The sequence below is a fragment of the Callithrix jacchus genome, chromosome 13 (assembly GCF_049354715.1).
Source record: "Callithrix jacchus isolate 240 chromosome 13, calJac240_pri, whole genome shotgun sequence".
Lineage (NCBI taxonomy): Eukaryota > Metazoa > Chordata > Mammalia > Primates > Cebidae > Callithrix > Callithrix jacchus.
The window spans coordinates 66,859,291-66,886,254 of NC_133514.1; the positions used below are offsets into that span (position 1 = coordinate 66,859,291).

Sequence of the window (26,964 nt, forward strand, 5' to 3'; positions counted from 1 at the left end):
TTGGCCCTGTGATGGAGCTGGTGCAGCCTCTGGAAGCAGAGCCCTCTGGGATCTTATTAGCAGCTGGCTCTTGAATTGGGTAAATCTCTGGGCATGACCACAGGTTGAGAGCAAGAAACTTGAGCAGATCTTGTTCGCAGGACTCCAGATCTTTGTGCAGGTGTGATACTTAACACCTCAGTAAACCCAGCACTTGAGTGCTCATGCTCATTTATGGTAACAATGGGATAGAGAAGACAGAGCTGGGGCCCCAGAGTCAAGCTGAAGTCAGAAGTCTGGCTCTACATTTATCACTGCCTGACCTTTGGCAGGTGTCTTAATAACCTCTAATCTTAGTCTCACCATCTGTAAAATGGAGACAATAAGCAGGATATGGGAGGCTTGAAATAATACTTGCAAAGTGTTGTGTTCTCCTAATTCCTCAATGAATGGTGGCAGGGATGACCGTGATGACTCGTGTGTCAGTTTCGCACATACAGGATCAACTGATCCTCATCAAAACTTTTCAATAACTAAGATGCACTTCGCCCACATGCCCAGGTTTCGGTGTGAATGCCAGCATCACACCTGTGGGGAGACGTGTGATCACTGCTGCACGGGGTACAATCAGAGGCGCTGGCAGCCCGCTGCGTGGGAGCAGAGCCACGAGTGTGAAGGTGGGTATGGGGCTACATGTGGCCTTCTCCATGCTAGTGAAGAGGCTGTTTTCTCCATGCTAGTGAAGAGGCTGGGGTCATGTCAGTCTTAGGAGCTCAGGTCTGTCTTTTTTCTTTTTGTAAGAAAAACTCACAGACTGGAAGGAAAAGTGCCCTCCTCTGAATTCAGATGTGCATATGAGAAGCAAAAGAACAGTCATGATGACTGGGCATGATGGGCTCAGTGCTTTAATATGTTGGCCTCTCTTTTTAGCAGTCATAAATATGATGCAGCCACTATCAAATTTTAACCCCTTCTCCATATCATAGGATGTGATACTGGGGAGGAATCAACTATTTTGAGGACCGAAGTCCAGAGCAGATGGCAAGATTGAGTCTGAAGAGGGAGCTGGGAGTACTGAAGGAGCATGGAGGGCTGGGGAGTATAACGTGGTAGGATTGAGGAGGATGGAGGGGACAGAGAAGGAAGAAAAAAAGATGGGAGACTCTTTGTAACAGTGTGACATAAAGTAAGAAAGATGTTATTTTTTTTTAGGCCTGATGTGGTGGCTGCCAGCACTTTGGGAGGCAAAGGTGGGAGGATTGCTTGAGGCCGGGAGTTGGAGACCAGCCTGGACAACATAATGAGGCTCTGTCTACAAACAGTGCAAAAATTAGCCAGAGGTGGTGGTGCATACCTTTCTTCTAGCTACTTGGGAGGCGGAGGTGTGAGGATGGCTTGAGCCCAAGAGTTTGAGGTTACAGTGAGCTCTGATCCTGCCACTGCACTCCAGCCTGGGTGAAAGAATAAGTTCCTGTCTGAAAAAAAAAAAGACAACTGTTATTTTTTATTTTATACTTTGAGACAGAGTTTTTGCTCTTGTTGCCCAGGCTGGTCAACAGGTTTCTCCATGTTGGTCAAGCTAGTCTCAAACTCCTGATGTGATCTGCTTGCCTCCACCTCCCAAAGTGCTGGGATTACAGGCTTGAGCCACTGTACCTGACCGACAACTGTTATTTTTAATAAACAAACCTTAAGACATCCAACTATAGATTTTCTTCTAAATCAATCTTCTTGGGAAGCTACATATTTATTCCAGTTGCAGAAAACATTTCTTTCACTGCAACCTCCATCTACTGGGTTCAAGCAGTTTTCCTGCCTCAGTCTCCCCAGTAGCTGGGATTATAGGCAGCTGCCACCATGCCCAGCCAATTTTGTTTGTATTTTTAGTAGAGATGGGGTTTCACCATGTTGGCCAGGCTGGTTTTGAACTCCTGGCCTCTTGTGATTTGCCTGTCTTGGCCTCCCAAAGTACGGGGATTATAGGACTTTATACTTCTTGACAAAATATTTTTTGTCACTATGAAGAGATAGGACTGATGATCTCTTATGGCCAGTAAACTTATGTAAAAGATGTTTCCAGTGGTCTTCCAGGGAGTTTTCAGAGATGATAAAGTTCTGGGAAGGTCTTGAGGCCATCTTAGGCAAAGGCTTTGGCACATTTCTGAGTCCCAGATGTTACTCAGATGGCTGTCTCACTTTGTAGTCACCGCTAATTAGTTCCCTCTCAATGACTTCCCTATTCCTCACCCCAGATGAGGGGACCAGAGAGAGAAAAAGATATCATAAAAATAATCAGGGGTTGTTTCTTCTGCTGCTTTCAAACACCGATTTAGAATATTTTTGATTGGATAACTGTTATTACATGAATTCCAATACTTGCTACTTGACTAGTTTTCCAGAGTAATGGAACTCTTTGTAAATAACATGCTTTACTCCAAAACATGTGAAAAAAATTTAAATTTCCTTTAATAAGTTTTTATCCTTTTAAAATGTATCAAATGGTTAAAAGTTACAAAAATAGTGCATGGAAGTCAGACCCATCAGGATCCATTTCTAAATTCCATTTGAAATATGCAGTTCAAAATAAACAGACTTAAGAAGTGACTGATGTAGTAGATATAAAAGCCTTGAATTTTTAAAATCATGGCACCATAGAGAAAACATGAAGGTAAGAAAGCATTTAGCCTGTTTTACAAGTTTATAGGGTAATTTGTGTAATATCTAATTAAATCTTCCTTCACCTGGGAAATTGATTAAAACATACAAATTACTAATGAGACTTAGAAATTTCAATCTAATTGGAATATAATGAATAGATGGTCTGCCTGAGAAAGAATAAGAGTTTTACTCATGTTTAATCTTTTTCATCTTGACATTGATGAAAATCCCAAATGAGTTTTAAATTATACTTTGTAATTTTAGAAGTATCATATATTATTTGATATATGTAGATAACTTGGCAATTTAAAAATATATATATAAAGTAAAATCACCAAGAATTGAACTACTTCAACAGAGTACCTTAGTCTGTTCAGCTGCTGTAACATCTGGGTACCTTATAAACAATAGCCTCAAAGTTCTGGAGGGTGGCAAATCCAGGATCAAGCCACCAGCAGATTCAGGGTCTGGTAAGGGCCTACTTTCTGGTTCATAGATCCCACTTTCTTGCTGTGTCCTTACTTGGTGGAAGGGGCAAGGCAGCTCTTCGGGCCTCTTTGATAAGGGCACTTATCACCTCCCAGAGGGCCATCTCCTAATAACTGGTGATTAGGTTTCAACTATGAATTTGGGTGGGACACAAGCATTCAGACCATAGCAGAGAGCTACTATTAATATTTTGTTAGTATATTTAAATAGTTGATTATATAATCTACATAATTTTATATTCTAATTTTTTTTACTTGGTATTTATAGATATTTCCCCATATTTTCCCAATCATTAAAAATGCTTCGACATCATTTTTGATGGTGCAGAGTTTTGTTTCAATCTGACCAGTGTTTGTTGAGTACCCACTGTGTGCTGAGAACTATGCTCTATTGCAGACAAAACACAGCCCTGGCTGTCATAGAACTTAGAGTCAAGCAAATGTAGTGTTGCTTGCTTAGCCATTCCCCTGCAATTAAACATTGAGATTATTCCCAGTTGACTACCACAGAGTGTTGAAATGAAAGGTCTAGAGTATTGGCTGAGCATACGTTCTGCAGTCAAACAAAGGCAGGTCAGAATTCTGCCTCTCCGACCTGTGAGCTATGTAACAATGGGCATATTCCTTAACCTCTCTAAGCCTCAGCTTTCCAATCTGGGCTATAGGGATAATGGTCCCTACTTGAGAGAGTTGCTGTGCAGATTAAATGAGATAATTCATGTAAACCACTTTTCACAGAGTGTTAAGAGCTCAATTACTATTGTTAGTAGTAGTAATAGTGGTAGTAATAATACTCTCTTTGTGCATTAAGTTTAACTGGCATTTTGATGTATATTTTTTTGACAGTGAAATTTTATTTTATTGAATTTTTTATGTGTAAAACATGCTGGTGAAATAAAGACACAATAAAACAAAGATTATACAAAAAATTTGAATTAATGCTCTTTAAATACATTAGTTGTTACGGGAAAAATTAGAGCTACATATTAGTCTTTCACAGTAATAAATAATGTTAGTGTTTAATTGCAATGAGATAAGAAAAATGCCAACTAAAATAAATATATTGCTGGGTGTGGTGGCTCATGCCTGCAATCGCACTTTGGGTGGCCAAGGCAGGAGGATCGCCTGAGCCCAGGTGTTTGAAATCAGCCTGGACAACACAGTGAGACCTTGTCTCTACAAATAATTAAACATTGGCTGATCATGGTGGCACATGTCTGTGGTCCCAGCTACTTGAGAGACTGAGATGGGAGGATTACTAGAGCTCAGGCAGTTGAGACTGCAGTGAGCCATGACCACACCACTACACTCCATCTGGGTGACAGTTGAGACCCCGTTGCAAAAGTAAATAAAATAAAATAAATATATTATTCAAGTTGTTGACCTAAAGGAAGAAGCTGTGACATAAAATACAATTTTAAAAAGTTTACTTAACTGCTGGGCACGGTGGCTCATACCTGTAATTCCAGTACTTTGGGAGGCTGAGGTGGGCGGGTCACTTGAGGTCAGGAGTTCGAGACTGGTCTGGCTAACATAGCAAAACCTCATCTCTACTAAAAATACAAAAGTTAATCAGGCTTGGTGGCTGGTGCCTGTAGTCCTCAGGAGGCTGAGGTGGGTTGAACCCAGGAGGCAGAAGTGGCAGTGAGCCAAGATCATGCCATTGCACTGCAGCCTGGGCGACAACAAGTCTCACACACACAAAAAAAAGTTTACGTGAACCAAAATGAGGATAGCTGTGCCCAGGACACGCTTCTAAGTTGCCTTGGGCAGTGCTCCTGCATTTCAATGTATCTTCCTTTGTTATGATTATATACCTTTTTTTTGGTTGGGGGTGTGGAGGGTAGGGGGTGGAAATGGAGTCTCCCTCTGTCGCCCAGGCTGAAGTGCAGTGGCATGATCTTGGCTTACTGCAACATCTGCATCACGTTTTCAAGGATTCTCCTGCCTCAGCCTCCCAAGTAGGTTTTTTTTTTTTTTAGACAGAGTCTTGCTCTGTCACCCAGGCTGGAGTGCAGTGGCGTGATCTGGGCTCACTGCAACCTCTGCCTCCCAAGTTCAAGTGGTTCCTCTGCCTCAGCCTCCCAAATAGCTGGAACTACAGGCGTGCACCACTACGCCTGGCTAATTTTTGAATTTTTAGTAGAGATGGGGTTTCCCTATATTGGCCAGGCTGGTCTCAAACTCCTGACCTCTTGATCTTCCCCTGCCCCACCCTTGGCCTCCCAAAGTGCTGGAATTACAGGTGTTAGTCACTGTGCCCAGCCCCAAGTAGTTTTTTTTTTTAAGAGAAACTTCTATCATTGAAGATCAAATGAAAGGAGCTCTAAATTGTATCTTAGTATAGCCTGCTCTTTGTGTAAAAGTGCCTAAAAATTTTTCACTATGAGTGTCCTGGGTGTTTCGGAATAGACTTATTCATAGCTCAATTGGCAGTAATACTATTTACTAAGCATCTGAGAGTAATGATGATAATATTGACTTAGTATGCTTTTTTTCAGCATGCAACTGCCACGGTCATACTAGTGACTGTTACTATGATCCAGATGTTGAGCAGCAGCAGGCAAGCTTGAACACCCAGGGCATCTATGCTGGTGGAGGGGTCTGCATTAACTGTCAGGTGAGGCACTATTTAAACCAATGTGGATGTGTTGTCATGGGGTGTGAGTATTTGGTAAGCTCTGCTCCTGAAGAGATGTAAAGAAAGTGACAGGCAATCGAAAGTGTTTTCTGAGACCATTTCTCCACTTTTGTTCACACAAGGCCTTGTTAGCAGGATGTTATTTAGGGATTGTAGGGAAAATAGACTGAAATATGCTTACCCATACTTCTTTGATCAGTTTCTCCATTTAGATCTTTGCCTAAATGGAGAGGAGGATTCCTGGATGTTTTATCTGGCTGCTATCCATCTTGTGATAGAAAAGCTCTAAGATAGGAGGGCAAGTAGTTATCAATGTTAGTGCTGACCCAACATCCTGTTTTCAGACAGATTCTGAGTTGAGACTCAGTGAGGAAATGCATCATGATCAGTTAATGATGTCTTTCATAGACATCAAATATGAAACATTAATTTTTCATCCCTTCTGTAGGACAGTTGGTTTCACTGGAGTTTAGTTAAGGGAGTGTATGGCAGAGGAGGGTATGTCTTCATTGAGATATTCATTAACAGTCCTGTCAAATGTCTACGAATATGGTCTACATGGTCATTCTTTCTTATGTTCTTTTAGATGTTTTGTTAATGTTACCACTGAAGAGGCATTCTTCACATGAGATGCCCATTAATGTGAAACCAGGGCTACATACCCATAGAGAAAGCCACCATTCTTCACTTATCTCCCCTCCATACTTTTATATCATCTGTTATTGCAGACAATTAAAATATAAGTCATAGGTTTGTTACAAATCATAAGGTTTCGTGTGTAAGTGAGAAATACCAGGATAAGGCTAAGCACTCCAAGACCTTCAAGTGATTTGTGTGGATATTAAGTTACAGAAGCACTGGACTAGAATGCATAGGTAGAATCCTTTCTCCAGATGAAAGATCAAGCCCCTTCAATGTGTCTTTAGAATACTTTGTTAGTCTTCTTCAGTCTCTCAGTGATATTATGCTTTGAACTTTGTGATTCCAGAAAACCATCAATGTAGTCTTTTCTTTTCCCTGGTGGCTCTACAGAAATATATATATATACATATATAAATTACATATACATATATATATATATATATATATATATATAAATTATTGAACTCAAAAAAAATTACTGAACTCTTGTTTGGGTACACTGCATTTGTTTTCCAACTTAAACTTAAAATGCCTTTTACTAAGTTAGATATTTAGGTAGCATAATTAACTTTAAAATGTTTATGGTGGTGAAATAGACATAAAATTTACAATTTTAATAATTTTTGAATGTACATTTTAGCAGCATAATTAACTTTTATATTATATTGGTAAACAAAGGACAAGGAAAGGGTTCTGCTTCTGTTATGGTTTAGTAGCTGCTGCCAGACCCAGCCCTTCCACGGAGGACTGGTCTTATTGATTGTCTTTTCTCTTCAGAATGGGTCATATTTTGGGGGTTCATATGATAAACTATGAGCAAAATACAAAAGACTAATAAACAACAAAACCACAAAGAACATGTTCTGAAAGCACTGAAGAGTGAAAATAAGCAGGAAGCAGATCACAAGGTAGGAGATCGAGACCATTGTGGCCAACATGGTGGAACGCTGTCTCTACTAAAAAATACAAAAATTAGCTGGGCATGGTGGCATGTGCCCGTGATCCCAGTTATTTGGGAGGCTGAGGCAGAAGAATTGATTGAACTAGGGGGTCAGAAGTTGCAGTGAGCAGAGATTGCACCACTGCACTCCAGCCTGACAACAGAGCAAGTCTCAAAAAAAAAAAAAGAAGCAAAAGGCTGGGCACGGTAGCTCACGCCTGTAATCCCAGCACTTTGAGAGGCTGAGATGGGTGGATCGCCTGAGGTCAGGAGTTCGAGACCAGCCTGGCCAACATGTTGACATCCCATCTCTATTATAATTAAAAATAAATAAATAAATAAAAGAAGCAAAAAGCAAAATGTTTGGTAGATAAAAATAAAACTAAGAGAATGTATTGCCTAAGAGACCTACACTACAAGATATGCTAAAGGAAGTTATTTAGGTTAAAGAGAGGTAATACCAGATGGAAACTCAGATCTTTGGGAAGAAAGGAAGAGTATAGTAAATGACTAGGCAAATATAAAGTACTATTTAAAAGCAAATTTTTGAGTAGGCACAGTGGCTCATGCCTGTAATCCCAGCACGTTGGGAGGCCAAGGTGGGCGGATTACCTGAGGTCAGGATTTCAAGATCAGCCTGACCACCCTGGCAAAACCCTATTTTTACCAAAAAATACAAAAATAAGCTGGGCATGGTGATGCACACCTGTAATCCCAGATACTTGGGAGGCTGAGGCATGAGAATCACTTGATCCTGGGAGACAGAGGTTGCAGTGAGCTGACATTGCACCACTGCACTCCAACTTGGGTAACAGAATGAGACTATTAAAAAAAAAAATTCTTGGAAGTCCTAGCCAGAACAGTCAGGTGAGAGAAAAAGATAAAGACATTCAAATATGAAAAGAAAAAGTCAAACTGTCTCTCTTTGTTAATCATATAATTCTATACTTAGAACATTTAAGAACTCTGCCAGAAGGCTCCTGGAACTGATCAACAACTTCAGTGAAGTTTTAGGATACGAATCATGTACAAAAATTAGTAGCATTTCTACACACCAGTAATGTTCAAGTTGAGAGCCAAATCAAGAACACAATCCCATTTACAATAACTGCAAAAAACAATAAAAATACCCCAAATCTAGAAATACATCTAACCAAGGAGATGAAAGATCTCTGCAAGGACAACTACAAATACTACCGAAAGGAATAACAGATGACAAAAACAAATGAAAAAACATTCCATGTTCATGTATTTGAAGAACTAGTGTAATGGCCCAAAGCAATCTACAGATTCAACACCATTTCTGTCATTTTTAACAAAACTATAAAAAACTATTTTAAAATTCAGATGAAACCAAAAAAGAGCCCAAATAGCCAAAGCAACCCTAGGCAACAAGAACAAAGCCAAAGGCATAACATTACCTGACTTCAAACTATACAGAATACAGAACTCAAAAATAAAGCCACACACCTACAGCCATCTGATCTTCAACGAAGTTGAAAAAAATAAGCAATGAGGAAAGGACTGTTTTTGAGATGGAGTCTTGCTCTGTCACTCAGGCTGGAGTGCAGTGGTGCAATCACAGCTCATTGCAACCTCTGCCTCCCAGGTTCCAGCAAGTCTCCTGCCTCAGCCTCTGGAGTATCTGGGATTACAGGTGCGTGCCACCACACCTGGCTAATTTTTTATTACTAGTAGAGACAGGGTTCTGAAGGGAATTCTTGTCCAGCAAGAGGATTCCAACCTGAGTGGGGGGTGCGCAAGAAAATAAAAGGAGACAGTAAAGTGGGGTCAGGAGGGCTGAAAGAGATAATGCTCCAAAAGCAACTTTATTTCTCAAAGGCTAGGATTATATACATTTTTCCAGGCTCTGGTTTTCCAGCCTCTGCATTGCAAGGGGAAATGCAGATCTATACATCACATGCCCTACACAAACAGATACATAATCAATGGTCGTAAAAGGTAATGGAAATCCCTTGTGATCACGAAACTTAACCAGACATTGTTCCTCAGACTGCAGGTGTTCCTGGTTTCAATCATCTGATTATCTTTTAACCAGATTCTCTTTTGTCTGTCCCTGACTCAACGTTATCTCAACTTCCCTCTTTCAGGCGTCCCTGTGTCTGGGCTCAAAACCATCCGTATTGTGAAATTCGCTTTGCAAATATTCACACAGTTGGGATCCCAACACAGGGTTTCACCATGTTGGCCAGGTTGGTCTCAAACTCCTGACCCCAGGTGATCCACTCACCTCAGCCTCCCAAAGTGCTGGGATTATAGGCATGAGCTACTGCACCTAGCGAGGAAAGGACTTTCTATTTAATAAATGGTGCTGCCATAGCTGGCTCTCCATGTGCAGAAAAATGAAACTGAACCCCTACCTTTCACCATATATTATACAAAAGTTAACTCAAGATCATCTAAAGATTTAAAGGCAAGACCTCAAACTTTAAGAATCCTAGAAGAAAAACCTAGGAAACACCATTCTGGACATTGGCCTTGGGAAATAATTTATGACTAAGTCCTCAAAAGCAATTTCAACAAAACCAAAAATTGACAAATGGGACCTAATTAAACTGAAGAGCTTCTACACTGCAAAAGAAACTATCAACAGAGTAAACAGACAGCCTACTGAATGGGAGAAGATATTTGCAAACTGCATCAGACAAAGGTCTAATATTCAGAATCTATAAGGAACTTAAACAGTTCAGCAAGCAAAAAACAAATAACTCCATTAAAAAATGGTCAAAAGACATGAACACACACTTTGCAGCAGAAGACATACAAGTGGCCAACAAACATATGAAAAAATGCTCCATATCACTAATCATCACAGAAATGCACATCAAAACCACAGTGAGATACCATCTCCCACCAGCTAGAATGGCTATTATTAAAAAGTCAAGAAACAACAGGTGCTGGACAGGTTGCAGAGAAAAGAGAATACCTATACATTGATGCTGGCAGTGTAAATTATTTTAGCCACTGTGGAAAGCAGTTTGGAGAGTTCTCAAAGAACTTAAAACTACCATTCAATTTAGTAATCCTATTACTTGGCATACATCCAAAAGAAATAAATTATTACACCAAAAAGACATATGCACTCATATGCTCATTGGAGCATTATTTACAATAACAAAGACATGGAATCAGCCTTGGTGCCTATCAGGAGTGAATCTGATAAAGAAATGGTACATCTGTACCATGAAATATTACACAGAGATGAAAAAAATAAAATCATATCTTTGCAGCAGCATGGATACAGCTGGAGGTCATTATCCTAAACAAATTAATGAAAAACCAGAAAACCAAATGCCACATGTTCTCACCTATAAGTGGGAGTTAAACATTGGGTACTCATGGACATAAAGGAGGCAACAATAGACACTGGGGGCTACTAGAGAGGAGAAGGAAGGAGGGGAGCAAAGGTTGGAAAAACTACTTGTTGAGTACCGTGCTCAATAACTGGGTGACAGGATCAGTCATACACCAAAACTGAGCATCATGCAATATATCCAGGTAACAAATCTGCACATGTATCCCCTGAATCTAAAATTAAAGTTGAAATTTTTTAAAAAGAAAGAATTTTAGAAAACTACCTACCTTCCCAACCCCTCTTTATTTCCAAATCTCTGCCCTTTTATGGTAATACAATGATCTGCAATTATTTTCTTTTACTCATCCCTATTTGTGAGTGTTTTAGAAGAGAGAATAAATAACGGAAAAGGAAAATAAAAAAAATTTTGTTCAATAATACTTCAATATAGGTGGAAAAAATTAGAATATGTAGGGCTGCTTACAACAAAATTTATGGCATTGTCTCATGAAATTTATAAAATGCACGTAAATATGATACATATGCAACAATAGCATAAAGAATAAGGAGGACGTATAGGAACTCAAAGTTTCTATAATTTTCATAAAATAATACAATATTGACTCTAATTCTGTGAGATGTGAGCAATATATATTGTAGTCCCTAAAACAACTGCTGACAAAATAATGCAAAGAGATATAGCTAAAAAGCCAATATATACATTTACATGTAATTTTAAAAACATTCAAATAATCCAAAAAAGAGTTAAAGGAGGAACAGGGATGAAATTCATGCACATGCATGTGTGCGTGCATACACACACACATACCCACACACACAGAACCATACACACACACACACATACACATACACACCAGACCCAAACAGAAAATATATACAAATAGTGGTGGACCTAACTCCAGCCATATCAAGAATACATTAAATATTAATGGACTAAACATTCCAATTCAAAGGCAGAAGCAATAAGAATGAATAAAAAACTAAGACTCAACTATATTGTTTAAAAGGGCTTACCTTGAAATATAAAGACAGGTTGAAAGTAAATGAATGGAAAAAATATACTATGTAAACAATAAACATTAAAAGAATAGAGTAAAAATATTAATAGCAGGTAAAATAGCCTTTAAGACAAAAGCATGAACACAGATAGAGACATTTCATAATGCTAAAAGAGTAAAGTCATCAGGGAGACATAGTAATCATAAGTGTGTTTGCATCTAATAATAAAGCTTTAAAATACATGAAGCAAAATTTGATAGAATTAGAGGGGAAAATAGACAACTCTATAATCATAGTTGGAGATTTAAATACCATCCTGTTGGCAATTTATAAAACTGGACCAAAAATCAGCAAAGACGTGATCTGAGCAACACCATTATACACTTTACTTTAATCAATACTTACAGAACAGTACACCTGACAACTGAAAATTATATATTCATTTCATGTGCATATGAAGCATTCACCAAGATAGACTATTATACAAGTCTGACCATAATGCAAACCTCATTCCATTGAAAATGATTGAAGTCATATATAGCATGTTCTCTGGTCAAAGTAGAATTAAATTAGAAATCCACAGGAGTAAGATGACTAGGAAAATACTAACATTTGAAACAAGACACTTCTAAATAAACCATGGTCAAAGAAGTTAGAAGGGAAATTAGAAAATATTTCAAATTAGATAATAATGAAAACATTACACATCAAAATTTGTTGGATGCAACTAAGTAGTACTTAAAGGGAAATTCACAGCTCTAAGCTTATGTTAGGAAAAAGGCTAAAATCAATATCCAAAGGTTCTACCTTAAGAAGCTGGTAAAAGAAGACCAAAGTAAACCCAAAGTAAATAGAAGGAAGAAAACAATACATTCAGCAAAATTTAACAAAGAGGAAAGAATTCAACAAAAGAGAAAAGAGGTAAACCATAGAGAAAATCAATAAAGCCAAAAGCTGGCTTTTGAAAAGGTCATCAAAATTAATAAACTCCCAATTATTGTGATCAAGAAAGAAGACAGATTACAAATTAGCAACATCAAATAGAAAAGTGGTGTGTTACTACAGTGGCTACCAGCTATAGATGTTAAAAGGAAAATAAAATAATACTGTGAACACAGAATTGACAACCTAGATTAAATGGTTACATTCTTGAAAACTATAACTTACTAAAACTGATACAAGATGAAGTAGAACATCTGAATAGCCCCATTATCTGTGAAAGAAATTAAATTCATTATGAAAATTTTCTGACAAAGAAAATTCCAGGCCCAGATGGTTTTACTGGTGAATTCTACTAAACATTTAAGGATGAAACAACATTAATCTTATACAAGTTCTTTCAGAAAACAGAGGGGAAAGCACTTCACAACTTGTTTGATGAGGCCAGCATAACCTTAATACCAAAACTTGGGAAACACCATGTAAAAGAAAATAGTTGACCAACATCTGTTATGAAGATCATAGACTCAAAAATATGAAAAACAAACCCAGCAACATATAATAAATATAATACATTATGAAGAGTAAGATTTATCTCAGAAAAATAGGTTGATTGAACATTGAAACATCAATCTCTGTAATTTATCATATTAAAAGAATAAAGGAGAACAATTGTGAAATACCATTAAACAAAATTGATACCTATTTTATAATAAAAACTTTTAGCAAACTAGGAATAGAAGTGAATTTCTGTAATCTGATAAAGGGCATTTATGGAAACCCTACACCTAACACCCTATTAGTGGTAAAATATTGAACTTTTTTCTTTGAAATACTGGGAACAAGGCAATCACCATTTCTGTTAAACAATGCCCTGGAGATCCTAACCATTGCAATAAGGCAGGAAAAAGAAATAAGAGACACTTAGATTGGAAAGGAAGAAGTAAAACTATGTCTATTTTCAGATGATGTGATGTTTTATATAGAAAATCCTAAGGAATACATAAAACAACTACTAGTACTAATAAATGAATTTAGTAAGATTGCAGGATACAAGGATAACATAAAAATTAATTATATATTATATGCTAGCAGCAAACAATAGGAAAATGTAAAAATGTAGTTTAAAATATTGTCAAATAACCTGAAATACTTAGGAATACATTTAACAAAAGACATGCAAGATTTCTACACTAAAACGAAAATAACTGCTGAGAGAAATCTAGAAAGACCTAAATAAACAGAAAGGTATGACATGTTTATGGATTGGAAAACTCAATATTGTAACATGTTAATTCTCCCCAGGTTGATCTCCCCAAATTTATTTAATGCAGGTTTTTGGATAGAAGTTGCCAAGTGGATTCTAAAATCTATGCGGATATGTAAATGTCCTAGACTATCCAAAGTTTTCTTAAAAAAGCAGAATGAAGCTGGGGGGCTTCTGTTATCTTACTTCAATAGTAACTATAAAGCTACAGTAATGGAAACGCTGTAGTGTGATATTGACATAAGGATAGAAAAAGATCAATGTAGCAGAATGGAGAGAGCAAAAACAGACCCAAGGTTATAAAGATATTTGATTTTTTCTTTCTTTCTTTCTTTCTTTTTTTTTTCAGAGATAGGGTCTTATTCTGTAACCCAAGATGGAGTGCAGTGCTGTGATCATAGTTCATTGCAGCCTCAGACTCCTGGGCTCAATCAGTCCTTCTGCCTCAGCTTCCCAATTAGCTAGGATTAGAGACATGGACTGTAATGCCTAATTTAAACACGTTTTTTTCATTTTTTTTGAGATAGGATCTTGCTATGTTGCCCAGGCTGGTCTTGAACTCCTGCCCTCAAGCAATCCTATTGCCTTGGCCTCCCATAGTGTTAGGATTGTGAGCATGAGCCACTGCACCTGGCCTGACATTCGGTTTTTGATAAAAAACACCAGAGAAATTCAGTGGGAGGACTGCTAAGCAAATGGTTTTCAGATAACTGGATACCTATACAAAAAAAAAACAAAAAACCTGACCCCCCTACCTCAAGTCATACACAAAAATTAAATTGATATAGAATTATATCTTTGTGATTTGAGGCTGTGTTAAGTTTTCTTACATCACAAAAAGCAATAACCATGAAAAACAGACAATTTAGATTTTATCAAAATTTAAAACTTCTGCTCAAAACAAAACATGCTATTAAAAAAATGAATAGGCAGGTCACAGACAGAAAATATTCACAAAACAGAAATCTGACAAGTGGTTGGTATCCGGGATATATAAAGAACTTCCACAGCTCAGTTATAAAAAGACAACTCAAAAAAAATACTTTAAATTATTTGAATAGCTACTTGACAAAAGTAGATATATTAATGGCCAATAAATGTACATCAAAGAGATAACATTATTTGTCATCAGAGAAATGCAAATAAAATTACAATGACATGCCACTACATACTCCCCAGGATGGCTATTTTTTCCTCAGCTTTAAAGGATGGCTATTACTAAAATTGCTGACAACAACAAATTTTGGTGAGGATTTGGAATAACCACACCTATTCATGCATTGTTGATAACAGTGCAGAATGGTACAACTGCTTTGAGAAAATGGCCATTCAAAAAAGATAAAACTAAACATATACCTACTCCATGACTCACAATTTCCACTCATAGGCATTTATCCATAAGAAATTGAAATGTTTGTTTTCAAAAAGGTTATAGCAGCTTTATGCACAGTCCCAACTAAAAATAGCCCAGGTAAGCAACAATAGTAGAATGGATGAAGAAACTCAGGCATAACTATAGAATGGGATTCTGTGGAGCAACAGAGAGGAAGAAACTACTGATTCATGCAACAATGTGCAAGAATCTTAAAAACATTACGCTGAGTGAATAACAACTAAAAAAAAAAAGCCACATGAAAGTATCAGGACCCTTTAAATGAAATTCTGAAACATGTAAAAGTAGTAGTGGAGAAAATCAGAACTGTGGTTGACTCTGAAGAGTTGGTGATGGGGATTACTGGGAAGGGGAAAGGGGAACTTTGGGGGTAATGATGTTGTTTTATATCTAGATAAGGAATTGGGTTTCACAGATTTATGCGTTTGTCCTGGCTCAGTGGATGCACAATTAATAATTTTGCACTTGTAGTTTTTTGCACTTATAAACTTTATAGCCAAAGAAAAAAACTGTAAACAAATACTGAATTCCAGCTAGAGAAATTCCTCCCTCCCTCCTCCCTTCCCTTCCCCTTCCCCTTCCCCTTCCCCTTCCCCTTCCCCTTCCCCTTCCCCTTCCCCTTCCCCTTCCTCTTCCCCTTGCCCTTCCCTTCCCTGCCCTTCCTTTTAGCTTGTACAGTCTTACTTTGTCACCCAGGCTGGAGTACAGTGGTGTGATCCCAGCTCACTGCAATCTCTGCCTCCTGGGCTCAAGCAATTCTCATACCTCAGCCTCCCAAGTAACTGGGATTATGAGCATGCACTACCATGCTCGGCTAATTTTTTTTTTTTAAGTAGAGATAGGGTTTTGCCACATTAGCCAGGCTGGTCGTGAACTCCTGGCCTCAAGTGGTCCACCTGCCTCTGCCTCCCAAAGTGCTGGATTTACAGGAGTCAGCCACTGTGCCTGGCCCCAAACTGTTTATTTTTCTCATGTACATACACCGTGCAAAGCTAAGAGATGGGATCAAGAAGCAGATGGAGCACAATATGGCCATGTTCCCTCCTTCAACAAATCCCACTAAGTGCCAGAGAAGATGATGTTTAAAAAGCAAACACTCCCTCCTTCCAGAATACATCATAGTATGAAAAATAGGAAAGAGTATCATCAACAGACCAGGAATTTCAAGATTCCAGAAAGACAGAAAGCAAAAACATACATGAAGGAGGACAGAGTTGTGATGCTGGATTGATTCAGAGGTGCTTCAAGAGGCAACAGATTGAAGAAATTAATTGTGGGCCTATAGTTAAACTCATAGAATTTTATTTATTTAGAGACAAGGTCTTTCTCTGTTGCCCAGGCTGGAGTGCAGTGGCTTGATCATGGCTCACTGCTGCCTCGACCTCCCAGGTTCAAGCGATCTTCCCACCTCAGTCTCCTGAGTAGCTGGAACTATATAGGTGCACACCATCATGCCCAGCTAATTTTTGTTTTTAAACTCATAAAATTTATTGCCATTTTAAAAAGAAGACCTACATAGAGAGGTATAATGTGCTTCCGACTTAATATTATAAAGGTAACACTTTTCTGAAACCAATCTATACAGTTCAGGGCAATGATGATCAGAATTCCAAAAGGATTTTTAATAAAGATTGACAGACTGATTTTAAAGTTCTTTTTTTTCTTTTTTAGAGACAGTGTCTTGTGCTGTTGCCATAGCTCACTGCAGCCTTGAACTTCCCGGCTCAAGCGATACTCTCACCTCAGCCTCCTGAGTAGCTAGGACTACAGGCACAGGCCACGATGCTTGACTAATTTTTGTATTTTTTTTGTAGATGGGATCTCACTAGTTTGCCTAGGCTGGTCTCAAACTCTTGGCTTCAAGTGATCCTCCCACCTGGTCCTCCAGAAGTTCTGGGATTACCGGCATAAGCCACTGCACCAAGCCCTGTTTCCCACCTTTTCTATGCAGTGCTGATAACAGGAGAATGATAGCATTTTTGCCATCATCTCTGGGCTGATGATGTGGAGTGGGAACCTACCTGTTAGGCATGCTAGCCTCGGAGGTTTTCATGTATTCAGGGTCTAAGAGAGGCAGATCATTATTGTGCAGGGCAAGCAATTAACCAGGGTAGCCATAGTCTCACATGGTATTGACTTCATTTTTATGTCTTGGGTTTTCTCTCTTAACTGTTGGTTTGGGGTATGATAAATTTTAAATAGGGTGGGCAGTTCCCTGAGATCTGCCATTTGAATAAAGACGGAATGAAGTGAGAAAAGAGCCAGGTATCTGTCCAGGGAGGTCATTCCAGGCAGAGGGATGGGTGGGACCAAAGGTCGTGTGGCTGGAGGGGAGTGAGTAGGGGGTAAGGGTGACAAAGGCCATATCATGTGGGGCTTTATAGGCCTAAGTAAGGAAAATCCTCCAGAGAGAGGCTGGCTGGTCAGTGGGCCACCCCAGAGTCTCTACGTGCTTGAGATTCTCAGAAATGGAAGCCAGCAACAGAATGGTCAAGGAATTGAGAGAAAGACAGAGAGGCAGAGAGTTGGAGGGTTCACTTGAAGCGGGAAAAGCACCTGGAAAACGTTCTACTTGAAGGCATTCAGACCTAAAGCTGATCAGAGAAGGGCCTGGTTGTAGGTGAGCATTCCATTGAAAGCTTCCCTGGGTGGGAGGGTTGGACTAACTAAGGTGGGGAGGAGTCGGGCTTGCTGCCCGCATAGATTCCATCAGCAGCCTCTTTGGCTTGGGCAGCTGGGGTTTTATTCTTTTTAAGTGTCAGGCAAATGCAACTTCAAGTTCCCACTCCTCCCAACAAGATTACCTCTCCCACACCTCCGATACAGAAATACAAAGTCACCACTGTCCTTGGGTCTCAACCTGGCCTTGGTCCAACCAGGACGATGGTGTCCATGGATAAAGTCGTGTGTCTTGCCCTTGGGGTGTGCAGGTTCTGGAGAACCACTGAGATTTCCAGGCAAATGACAAGCATTATTCCATCTGCAGAGTACTCTAATTTGTTGCTCTCTTTCCATCTTTCATTGCTATCCTTTGTGTCTTAAAAATATAATTTATCTGTAATCCCAGCACTTTGGGAGGCCGAGGTGGGTGGATCACAAGGTCAAGATATCTAGACCATCCTGGTCAACATGGTGAAACCCCGTCTCTACTAAAGATACAAAAAATTAGCTGGGCATGGTGGCGCGTGCCTGTAATCCCAGCTACTCAGGAGGCTGAGGCAGGAGAATTGCCTGAACCCAGGAGGCGGAGGTTGCGGTGAGCTGAGATCGCGCCATTGCACTCCAGCCTGGGTAACAAGAGCGAAACTCCGTCTCAAAAAAAAAAAAAAAAAATATATATATATATATATATATATAATTTATCTGTAACAGGTACTTCATTAGCCACTTTGTAGTAGAGGTCGAAAACCTGGCTGTTCAATTCAGACAACATTTTCTCATTTCCTGCTCCAACAATAAAAGATTTGGGAGCCAAGATTAACCTGTTGCCCTCTGTCTATGGTAAGAAACAGTAGCAAACAACAGATTTGAGGATTAATTGGCATTGAATGGGAAGGTGGGGCAGGCTACAGCTGTTTCTGATTTATCCACCATGTTTATGCATGTAAATTTCAAGTCAGAGAAGTGGCCAATGTGGTTTTAGGCCTCAACATTAAAGTGAATTCAGATTTTAGCCCATGGGAAAAAGGAGTGGTAATAAATAAAAGTCTGTAGTTAATAAAATCATCTAAAACAGGAGAGGATACAGAATGGGTCTTTGTTTTCCCCTCTGTATTTCTGTGCAGACTTTTCTGTGGGTCAAAGTGTGTTTTTGTTCTTGTTAACTTCTTATTGCCTTTTCTTTTCATTAATGAAAGAACATTGTCCTCCTAATTATTTCCAAATTAGAGCAAGAGAGGCATAAATGAGCTAGATCCATAGTTCTTGGAAACTGATGATGCATGTCGGGTAATTTAATTTTGTGGCAATTACAAGGATTAACCGTGAACTGGAAAGAGCTGCCTAGTATTGTACTTTAAAATGAGCTCCATGTATAAAACTCATGCCTCCATTTTCCATTCATGAAATAGAAGTATTCAAGAAAGGGTTTGATGAGTAAAGCACACATAAAATTAGAACAGAGAGAGACAAGGATCTGTATATGTTATTTCTTCCAAAATTGGAGAAGATGTGAATGAACACATGACCCTTGGATTAAACCTACAGGCGATTCATTATCCATTCATCAGTTCTGAATGAGGCTATGAGAACAGTCCTCTTGAGTTTTTTCTCACTTATACGATCAAGGATAAAGCCTGGGCTTGTCCAGATGATGGAATGTTTCCTTTCCTCTCCTAATAAAAAAAAATTCTAGAGCCTAGGTTAAGCCAATCCTATGGTAAATTTTGGTCAAGGTCAAGATTAATGTTTTTTTTTTTTTTTTTTAGTGACTTCAAAATTACAGTTGTATATGACAGAATTATTCCTCTGGGTGAATAGCACAAAATAAGGAGAATCGACTTTCGCAGAACCCTTCCTTTTAAGTTTCTTTTGTTTCTTTCTAGCACAACACAGCTGGAGTAAACTGTGAACAGTGTGCTAAGGGCTATTACCGCCCTTATGGGGTTCCAGTGGATGCCCCGGATGGCTGCATCCGTAAGTTTTATTTCAACTTGGTGTATCTTAGCCTGTGTGTACTGTCTCAATGAAGTCATCAGGCTAAATTTGAATCAGTTAATAATTTCCTTCATGCCTTCTCTCTTCACAGTATTAGTTCTACTCGCTATGTGACCTCAGGCACTTCTACAGTCTCTCTGAATTTTAGATTTCTTGTATGTAAATGGAAATGATAATATATTTCATAAGATTAAATAAAACACAATCAAAAGCATGTAGGAAAATACTTAACATTGGGCCTGTCCCATATTAGGCCTGTGATACATGTTAGTTTCTCCATTTTCTGTTGTTTTGACATGTTTCTGTGATCTCTAATAATTTCAATTTTGGGGATGGAGACTGTGGCTCAAGCCTGCAATCCCAGGACTTTGGGAGGCTGAAGTGGGAGGATCACTTGAGGCCATGAGGTCAAGATGACGAACATGGTGAAAAACCCTGTGTCTACTAAATACAAAAAAATTAGCTGGGCTTGGTGGTGCTCACTCATAATCCTAGTTATTCCAGAGGTGGAGGCATGAGAATCGCTTGAACCCGGGAGGCGGCAGTTGCATTGAGCCAAGATTGCACCATAGCACTGTAGCCTGGGCGACAGAGTGAGACTCTGTCTAAAAAAAAATAATAATAATAACTTCAATTTTTGTCAGAATTAAAAAAAGACAACATAGCAATGAGTTCATAAGGATTTAATAATAGTCACATTGTTTAAAATAGCTAATATTTGTTGAGTACTTGCCATATGTGAGGTATTACCTAAATAAATTATCACAAAAAATAGGACATTGTACTGTCATCCTCATTTTTAGATATGAAGAAACGAAACAGTCTGAGTGGTTATATATTTTGGGCTAGGTGACAAAACTACTAACCGCTAGATCCAGGATATAGTTCTTTTCTGTCTGGCATTACTGTGCCATAACTCCTCCATTACACAGAAGAATGCCTGTAGTTTTTCTTGTAGAATTATGAATCTTGGGTCAGATTTACAGACTTTGCCCTACATGTACAACCTGTACCGTATTCAATGCTTGGTGTTTTGTTTGTTTGTTTTTTGAGACAGAGTCTTGCTCTGTTGCCAGGCTGGAATGCAGTGGCACAATCTCAACTCACTGCAACCTCTGCCTCCCGGATTCAAGTGATTCTCCTGCCTCAACCTCCCAAGTAGCTGGAACTACAGGCATGCACCACCACACCTGGCTATTCAAAGTTGGTTCATAGCTTTGTATTTTTAGTAGACACGAGGTTTCACCATGTTGGCCAGGAGGGTCTTGATCTCCTGACGTCGCGATCTGCCCGGCCTCCCAAAGTGCTGGTATTACAGGCGTGAGCCACCACGCCTGGCCAATGCTTGGGTTGTCTGGTTGTCACAGTTGGAAAGCAGTTCCAGTCCTGAAGTCTGCCCTGTGCCCACCCCATAATTAATCATATCATTAACATTTGAGGATATTAAAGTCCACGAAATATGTAAACAGATTCACTTCTCTCTGGGGCATTCTTAGTTGTTAAAAAAAATGTGTTTTCACTTTTCTTTCTTCCTCCATATCATCCTGCAAAGTATGTCCATCCCTGTCTTGTGCCTCCAAAAAATAGGCATTGGAAAAGGAAAATAGGACATTGACAATGTAATTGTACCTCATTAGGAGCCTCACTGTTTCATCACCTTTCTAGTTTTTTCATTACTGAAGTGGTCCACAGAGGTATTAGAGGCGCGGCATGCAGGATCAATAGGACACATAAATCCAGAACAAATTAAGGAAAGGACACCAGGGTGCCGGGTCGCCCAGGTCTTCATGGGAGTTGTATTCAGATGAGCTGTGACAGTATTTTCCCTGTCCAGGTGCACCTGCCAGGCCAAGGGAGGCCCCAAGTGGGAGGTCACCAAACTTCTTATGCTTCAACTGTGTCCTACCACAGTGCAAGCCTGATAATCATACTTGGTTGCAAATGCTGTTTCAGTAAGCCATTTCACTCAAATTAACATGTGGGTTATGGGTCTTGGTCTGCTATCCACAGATTGTATATCCATGTCTAAGCACTCTACACTTGTGTCTGTATCATAACTGTTCATTGATGACCACTGGTGGACATTCACAGTTGGTTCATAGCTAGAAAAGGTGGTGCCCAACAGACCTAAGGCATACCCCTCTGACTGTAGTCTGCACAGGCTTTGTGTCTGACTGGGTGAGCTGGGCAATGCTCTGTGTGATAAATGACATCCATGAGACCTTCTCATTGTGGATGCTTATTACAGCTGATCTCTGATGGCTCATGAGCTTCAGGCCGTGAGAACTATCAATCAGGTGTGATGTGGGAAATAGGCTGTGCTCTTTCAAGAATTCCTGTAGACCAACGATCAAGTATGGAACATTTGCCTGAGAAGTGTGGGAACATATTTGCTTTGTTAAATGCAGTGACGGACTAATCCTTTGAAAACTGGGATTTCTCTTAGCCTGCAGCTGTGACCCTGAGCATGCAGATGGCTGTGAACAGGGCTCAGGCCGCTGTCATTGCAAGCTGAATTTCCATGGAGACAACTGTGAGAAGTGTGCAGTTGGATACTACAATTTCCCATTTTGCTTGAGTAAGTATCCACTGTGGAACAAGAGGCCACCCTTTTTAGTCCATAGCTGACTTTTGTGCACTGACCTCTGAGGCATGGCGGACAGGTAGGGAAGGAGAGACAGAAATGGGGCCAGGTGGGTTATATTTATGTAAAAGTATTTCTGAAAGTTTGGAATATAAATTTTATATTAGTTTACAGTCTTATTAATCTCCAAAGTGTTATGTTGTACCATAGAAATTGCCATCTCAGTAGGTCAAAAAGTCAAATTCAATTTCAATTTAATAATCCATGTGTATGATTTTTCCTCCTAAATGTAGGAGAAATATCATGAGCTTCCAGATATTTGTTTGCATACATGTAGTATGTGTTTGCTTCAGGAGTCCAGGGAAATGTGTTTCCTCTCTCCTGTTGTACAAGTTATAAGCACCCCTACCTCCATTCCATTGCAGTGTCTAAGTGAACATTTCGGCATCACCAAGAGAAACAAATACATATCTGTCAGAAACACTGTAGACCATGAAACAGGAGAGTCTGTGAAACCATCTACACAAACTGTGACAAGAGTGTTGGTTCTGTTTGTTGTGCAGCAGTGGGAAAACGATACTTTGGGGTTAGGATAAAGAAACACTGTCTCAAGAAGAACCCTCTGTATCACTCTATCGGATATTTCCTGGCCCCACCCTCCTGACTCCTGCAGAGTGATCATAGGAAAAGCATATTGAGTTGTGGGGACATGGGGGGTGGGCTAACACGAATGGGTGACTATGTGTTCTCGTTCACACCTGCCACCCCAGGTAATTATTTAAATTGCACCCACTTTCTCTGTGGAGATTGTCCTACTTTGGTTGACGGGACGCCATATCAGAATTTTATCAATGTTGAATCTGTGAGTCTTGGTAGAAGGCTGAACAGAAATTATATTTGCTTTTTTTTTTGAGACAGAGTTTTGCTCTTGTAGCCCAGTCTGGAGTGCAATGGTGCGATCTTGGCTCACTGCAACCTCCACCTCCCAGGTTCAAGCGATTCTTCTGCCTCAGTCTCCCAAGTAGCTGGGATTACAGGCTCGTGCCACCACACCCAGCTAATTTTGTATTTTCAGTAGAGCTAGGGTTTCTCCGTGTTGGTCAGGCTGGTCTCGAACTCCTGACCTCAGGTGATCTGCCTGCCTCAGCCTCCCAAAGTGCTGGGATTACAGGCATGAGCCAATGTGCCTGGCCTGCCTTTTTAGTGAAAAGAAGAGGAGGAAACCTGAAGTAGTTTTATGACATAGACACAATTTCAGGAAAGATACATGAAAGAAGACATTTTTTTAAAACCTTGATTTTATGTTAAAAAAAAACCAATAAAGATGGTAAGGAAGCCAAACTCATCCCTGCTCAGGCTGAGACTTAGCTATTGTGAGCACAAAACATTCATTTCTGTTCATCATTATATAAATGGGAATGTCTGGCGAGTGTGGTTTCAGTTACTAAACATATTTGAGATACAGCAATCTTGCCTTTCTTTAAATTACTCTGTATATGCTACTTTCTTTAAATTAGTCTGTATATGCTGCTTTTCACTAAGTGCCTTCCTAGTTAGTACAACTTAATGTTTTACTTCAATATCTCTTCAATCATTCTCTGTATTTTTTAATAAACTGTTTTCACAGGAATTCCCATTTTTCCTATTTCTACTCCAAGTTCAGAAGATCCAGTAGCTGGAGATATAAAAGGCAAGTAATTGCCCCTTTGGATTAATTTTAGTGAAGACGTTATGCCCTCATTCTTTTCCTACTTCCTGTGCACACTGCCACATCCAAGGCCAAGTTTCCCTTCCTAGAGCATGGAGGGTGCCTTGCAGGTGTCTCGTAGGTGACCTACTCCCTGCCCATCAGTCCCCACTCCTGCCTGTCTTTAATGATGCACTACCTGACATAGGAAGCTGCACAGAGCCTGGATTAGATATCACCAGCTTGCTCAAAGACCTTCAGTAGCAGCCAGTGGTCTGTTGTCTTTTTTGAGTTCCCAAAAAACAGACCCTGAGAAAGGAATAGAGAGCAGGTCATTTATTTGGGAGGTGATCCCAGGAAGGGAAAGAGTCAGGGAGTGAAGGGAGCTATGATTAAGGTGCAGTGGCAGGTAATGTCAGTTACTGCTGTTAGTGGAGGTATTGATGCTTCTGCAGCATTAACTCTCTGACACATACAGCTTGGCCTTCAGGAAGACTGAGGAGCTTCTGCAGTCCCCAAACAAGCCCCTCAGAGAGTAGCAGTGGTGTGCAATAAGCAGTCTCCGGGGGTGGAGGGGTGAGTACCAGAGGATGTGGGTGTTACATTTACCTAATTGTATGTTCCATCAATATTTTAAGATTCCTTGTTATGTGCAAAGTACCATTCTGGCTGCTGGGGACTTAGCAGTGAACAGAAAAGAAAAGAATTCCCAGCTCTCTTGGAGCTTATATTCTGTTGGAGGAACCCAGACAGTAACACATATAATATAGAAAACCAAGCAAGGAAAATAGCTAATTCATTAGACTGAGAGGCAGAGTTGTGTTCTGAACATGGATGCCACTTTTAAGGGGGAGCCATTCACATCATAGACATAAACTAACTCGTGTGAGAAGATTCCAGGCCTCTAGGCTCAGTTCCAGAGCCATGGGCAATTTCCTACATAAACCCATCATGGCATCTGCAGGTATGCACAAATTCTCAGAAGGGCACATCGGCACCAAGGGAAGGGCACAGCACATGCACACAGCCCAGAGCTGAGCACCATCTGGCTCATGCTCACAACCCCTGAGTTTGCCTCTCCTACCCCAGGATGCCAGCAGCAGCCTTGTGGCCGCTGGGGAGGAGGTAGTGCCAGGCATGTGTGAGCATGGGTGCCCTTCCTCCTGCAGTGCCAGGGTATGGACCAGCAGAGAAGATAGTTTCAGAAGAGCTCTCCTTGGCAATGAAGTACAGGCTCTACAACAATATAGTAACTCAGGTATGGGCTGGAGGCAGCTGTGGTGATGAGTGCTGCTGAAAAAGCAGGGCAGAGAGGAGGTTAGGAATTGTGAAGTTTGCAGATTTAAATTAGGGCAGACAAGGAAGGCCTCACTGAAGCAGATACAGGAAAGAGCAAGTGCAAAGTCCCTGGGGTAGGGGCAGCCCTGGGCCAGGGGTGTTCAGCAAACAAAAAGAGACCAGGTGTGTGAAAGCAGAGTGAGGGAAGGTGAGCCTGGGAGGAAAGGAAGGCACCAGGGCCTTGATGGAGGCCCTCACCAGCCACAGAGGCCTTCCCTTTCACTTGAAATGAGACAGGAGCCATGGAGAGTTTCGCACAGAGAAGTGACGTTATACAGAAGGCTTTTTGGGGCTACTGTACTGAAAGAAAATCACAGGAAAAGAGAAGAGAAGAAGCAAGGGGGCTGTTGGGAAGCTTATCCATAATCCATGAGGAAGCGATGATGGCGGCTCAGACCCAGGCGGTGTCAGCAGAGGTGACAGCCATGGGCAGACTGTGGATATAATCTGAAGGTAGAACCAACAGGACTTGCTGGGAGATTGCTAGACTAGAAGAATAATATTCCAAGGCTTTCAGTTGAGCAAACAGAAGGAAGAAGTTGCTCTTTGTTGAAAGGGAAAGACTAAAACAAGACAGCAGATGCATGGGCCAGAGGTGGGGGGCATTGGTGGGAGCTTGTGGACATTCTCTTCTGGCTGTTTTTTGTTTTCTCTGTGGAATAAGAAATAAGATCAGAGCAAGAAGCAAGGGAGGAGGGCTTGGAGTTGAGTAGGGAGAAGGAATGAGAGTCATCCAGGAATGCTGGGGGGAGGATGGGCTTGGGAATGTCTTGGGATTGCTGGGCCGCACCAAAGGCTCCCTGGAGGTCAGTTACAACAGGACCTCGGTTACCCTTCCTGAACCACACTTGACTCTTCAGTCTCACCGTGGCGCTGTGCACTGTTGCACCATGTGGGGGACTGTCTTATGTCAGCTACTGGGGCACTTGAGGACAGCAGCTCTGCAGGGTGAGGCAGTCACCTTGGCTTAGAGACCTACCCGCTAAGGCTCAGAGAGGGCCAGGCACATTCTGATAGCTCGGTTTAGAGGCTCTGCACAGATGCCAATAATGGAGAATTTAAGGAAGGGTGACTACTGCGGAGAATTGCAATCTTGAATATTTAGCATATTCTTCATTCATTAAACTTTTATTAAGTGTCTAGGCTGTACTAGTCACTGCCAGGCAGCTGCCTGATACACAGTTCCTGCTGCCTGGGAGCTCCCAGTCTGAGGAGACATGGAAAGGTCAACAGTTCTAATGGCAGGAGTTAGGTGCCATGAGAGCATGTGGGAGTGGCAGCCTTACAGCCAGGAAGGAGGGAGGGAGGGAGGGAAGAAGGAAGGGAAGGAACGAGGAAAGGAGGGAGGCCAGGAGGGAAGGAAGGAGGAGAGAAAGGAGAGAAAAGTGCTGGAAGGGCTTCTCCAAAGCAGCAGGA

General features: G+C 40.4%; 1 protein-coding gene across 4 annotated transcripts in view; it reads left to right on the forward strand.

The window, feature by feature from the left end:
* The window catches only part of LAMA3 (laminin subunit alpha 3), a 261,611-nt gene that overhangs the window by 65,400 nt on the left and 169,247 nt on the right, over positions 1 to 26,964 (forward strand). For all 4 annotated transcript variants that reach the window (XM_078347895.1, XM_035270754.3, XM_078347896.1 and 1 more), the window contains exons 7-11: positions 541 to 656; positions 5,627 to 5,745; positions 19,828 to 19,918; positions 22,386 to 22,517; positions 24,151 to 24,213. In XM_078347895.1, the coding sequence (XP_078204021.1) occupies positions 541 to 656; positions 5,627 to 5,745; positions 19,828 to 19,918; positions 22,386 to 22,517; positions 24,151 to 24,213 (521 nt within the window). The remainder of the gene's footprint in view (positions 1 to 540; positions 657 to 5,626; positions 5,746 to 19,827; positions 19,919 to 22,385; positions 22,518 to 24,150; positions 24,214 to 26,964) is intronic.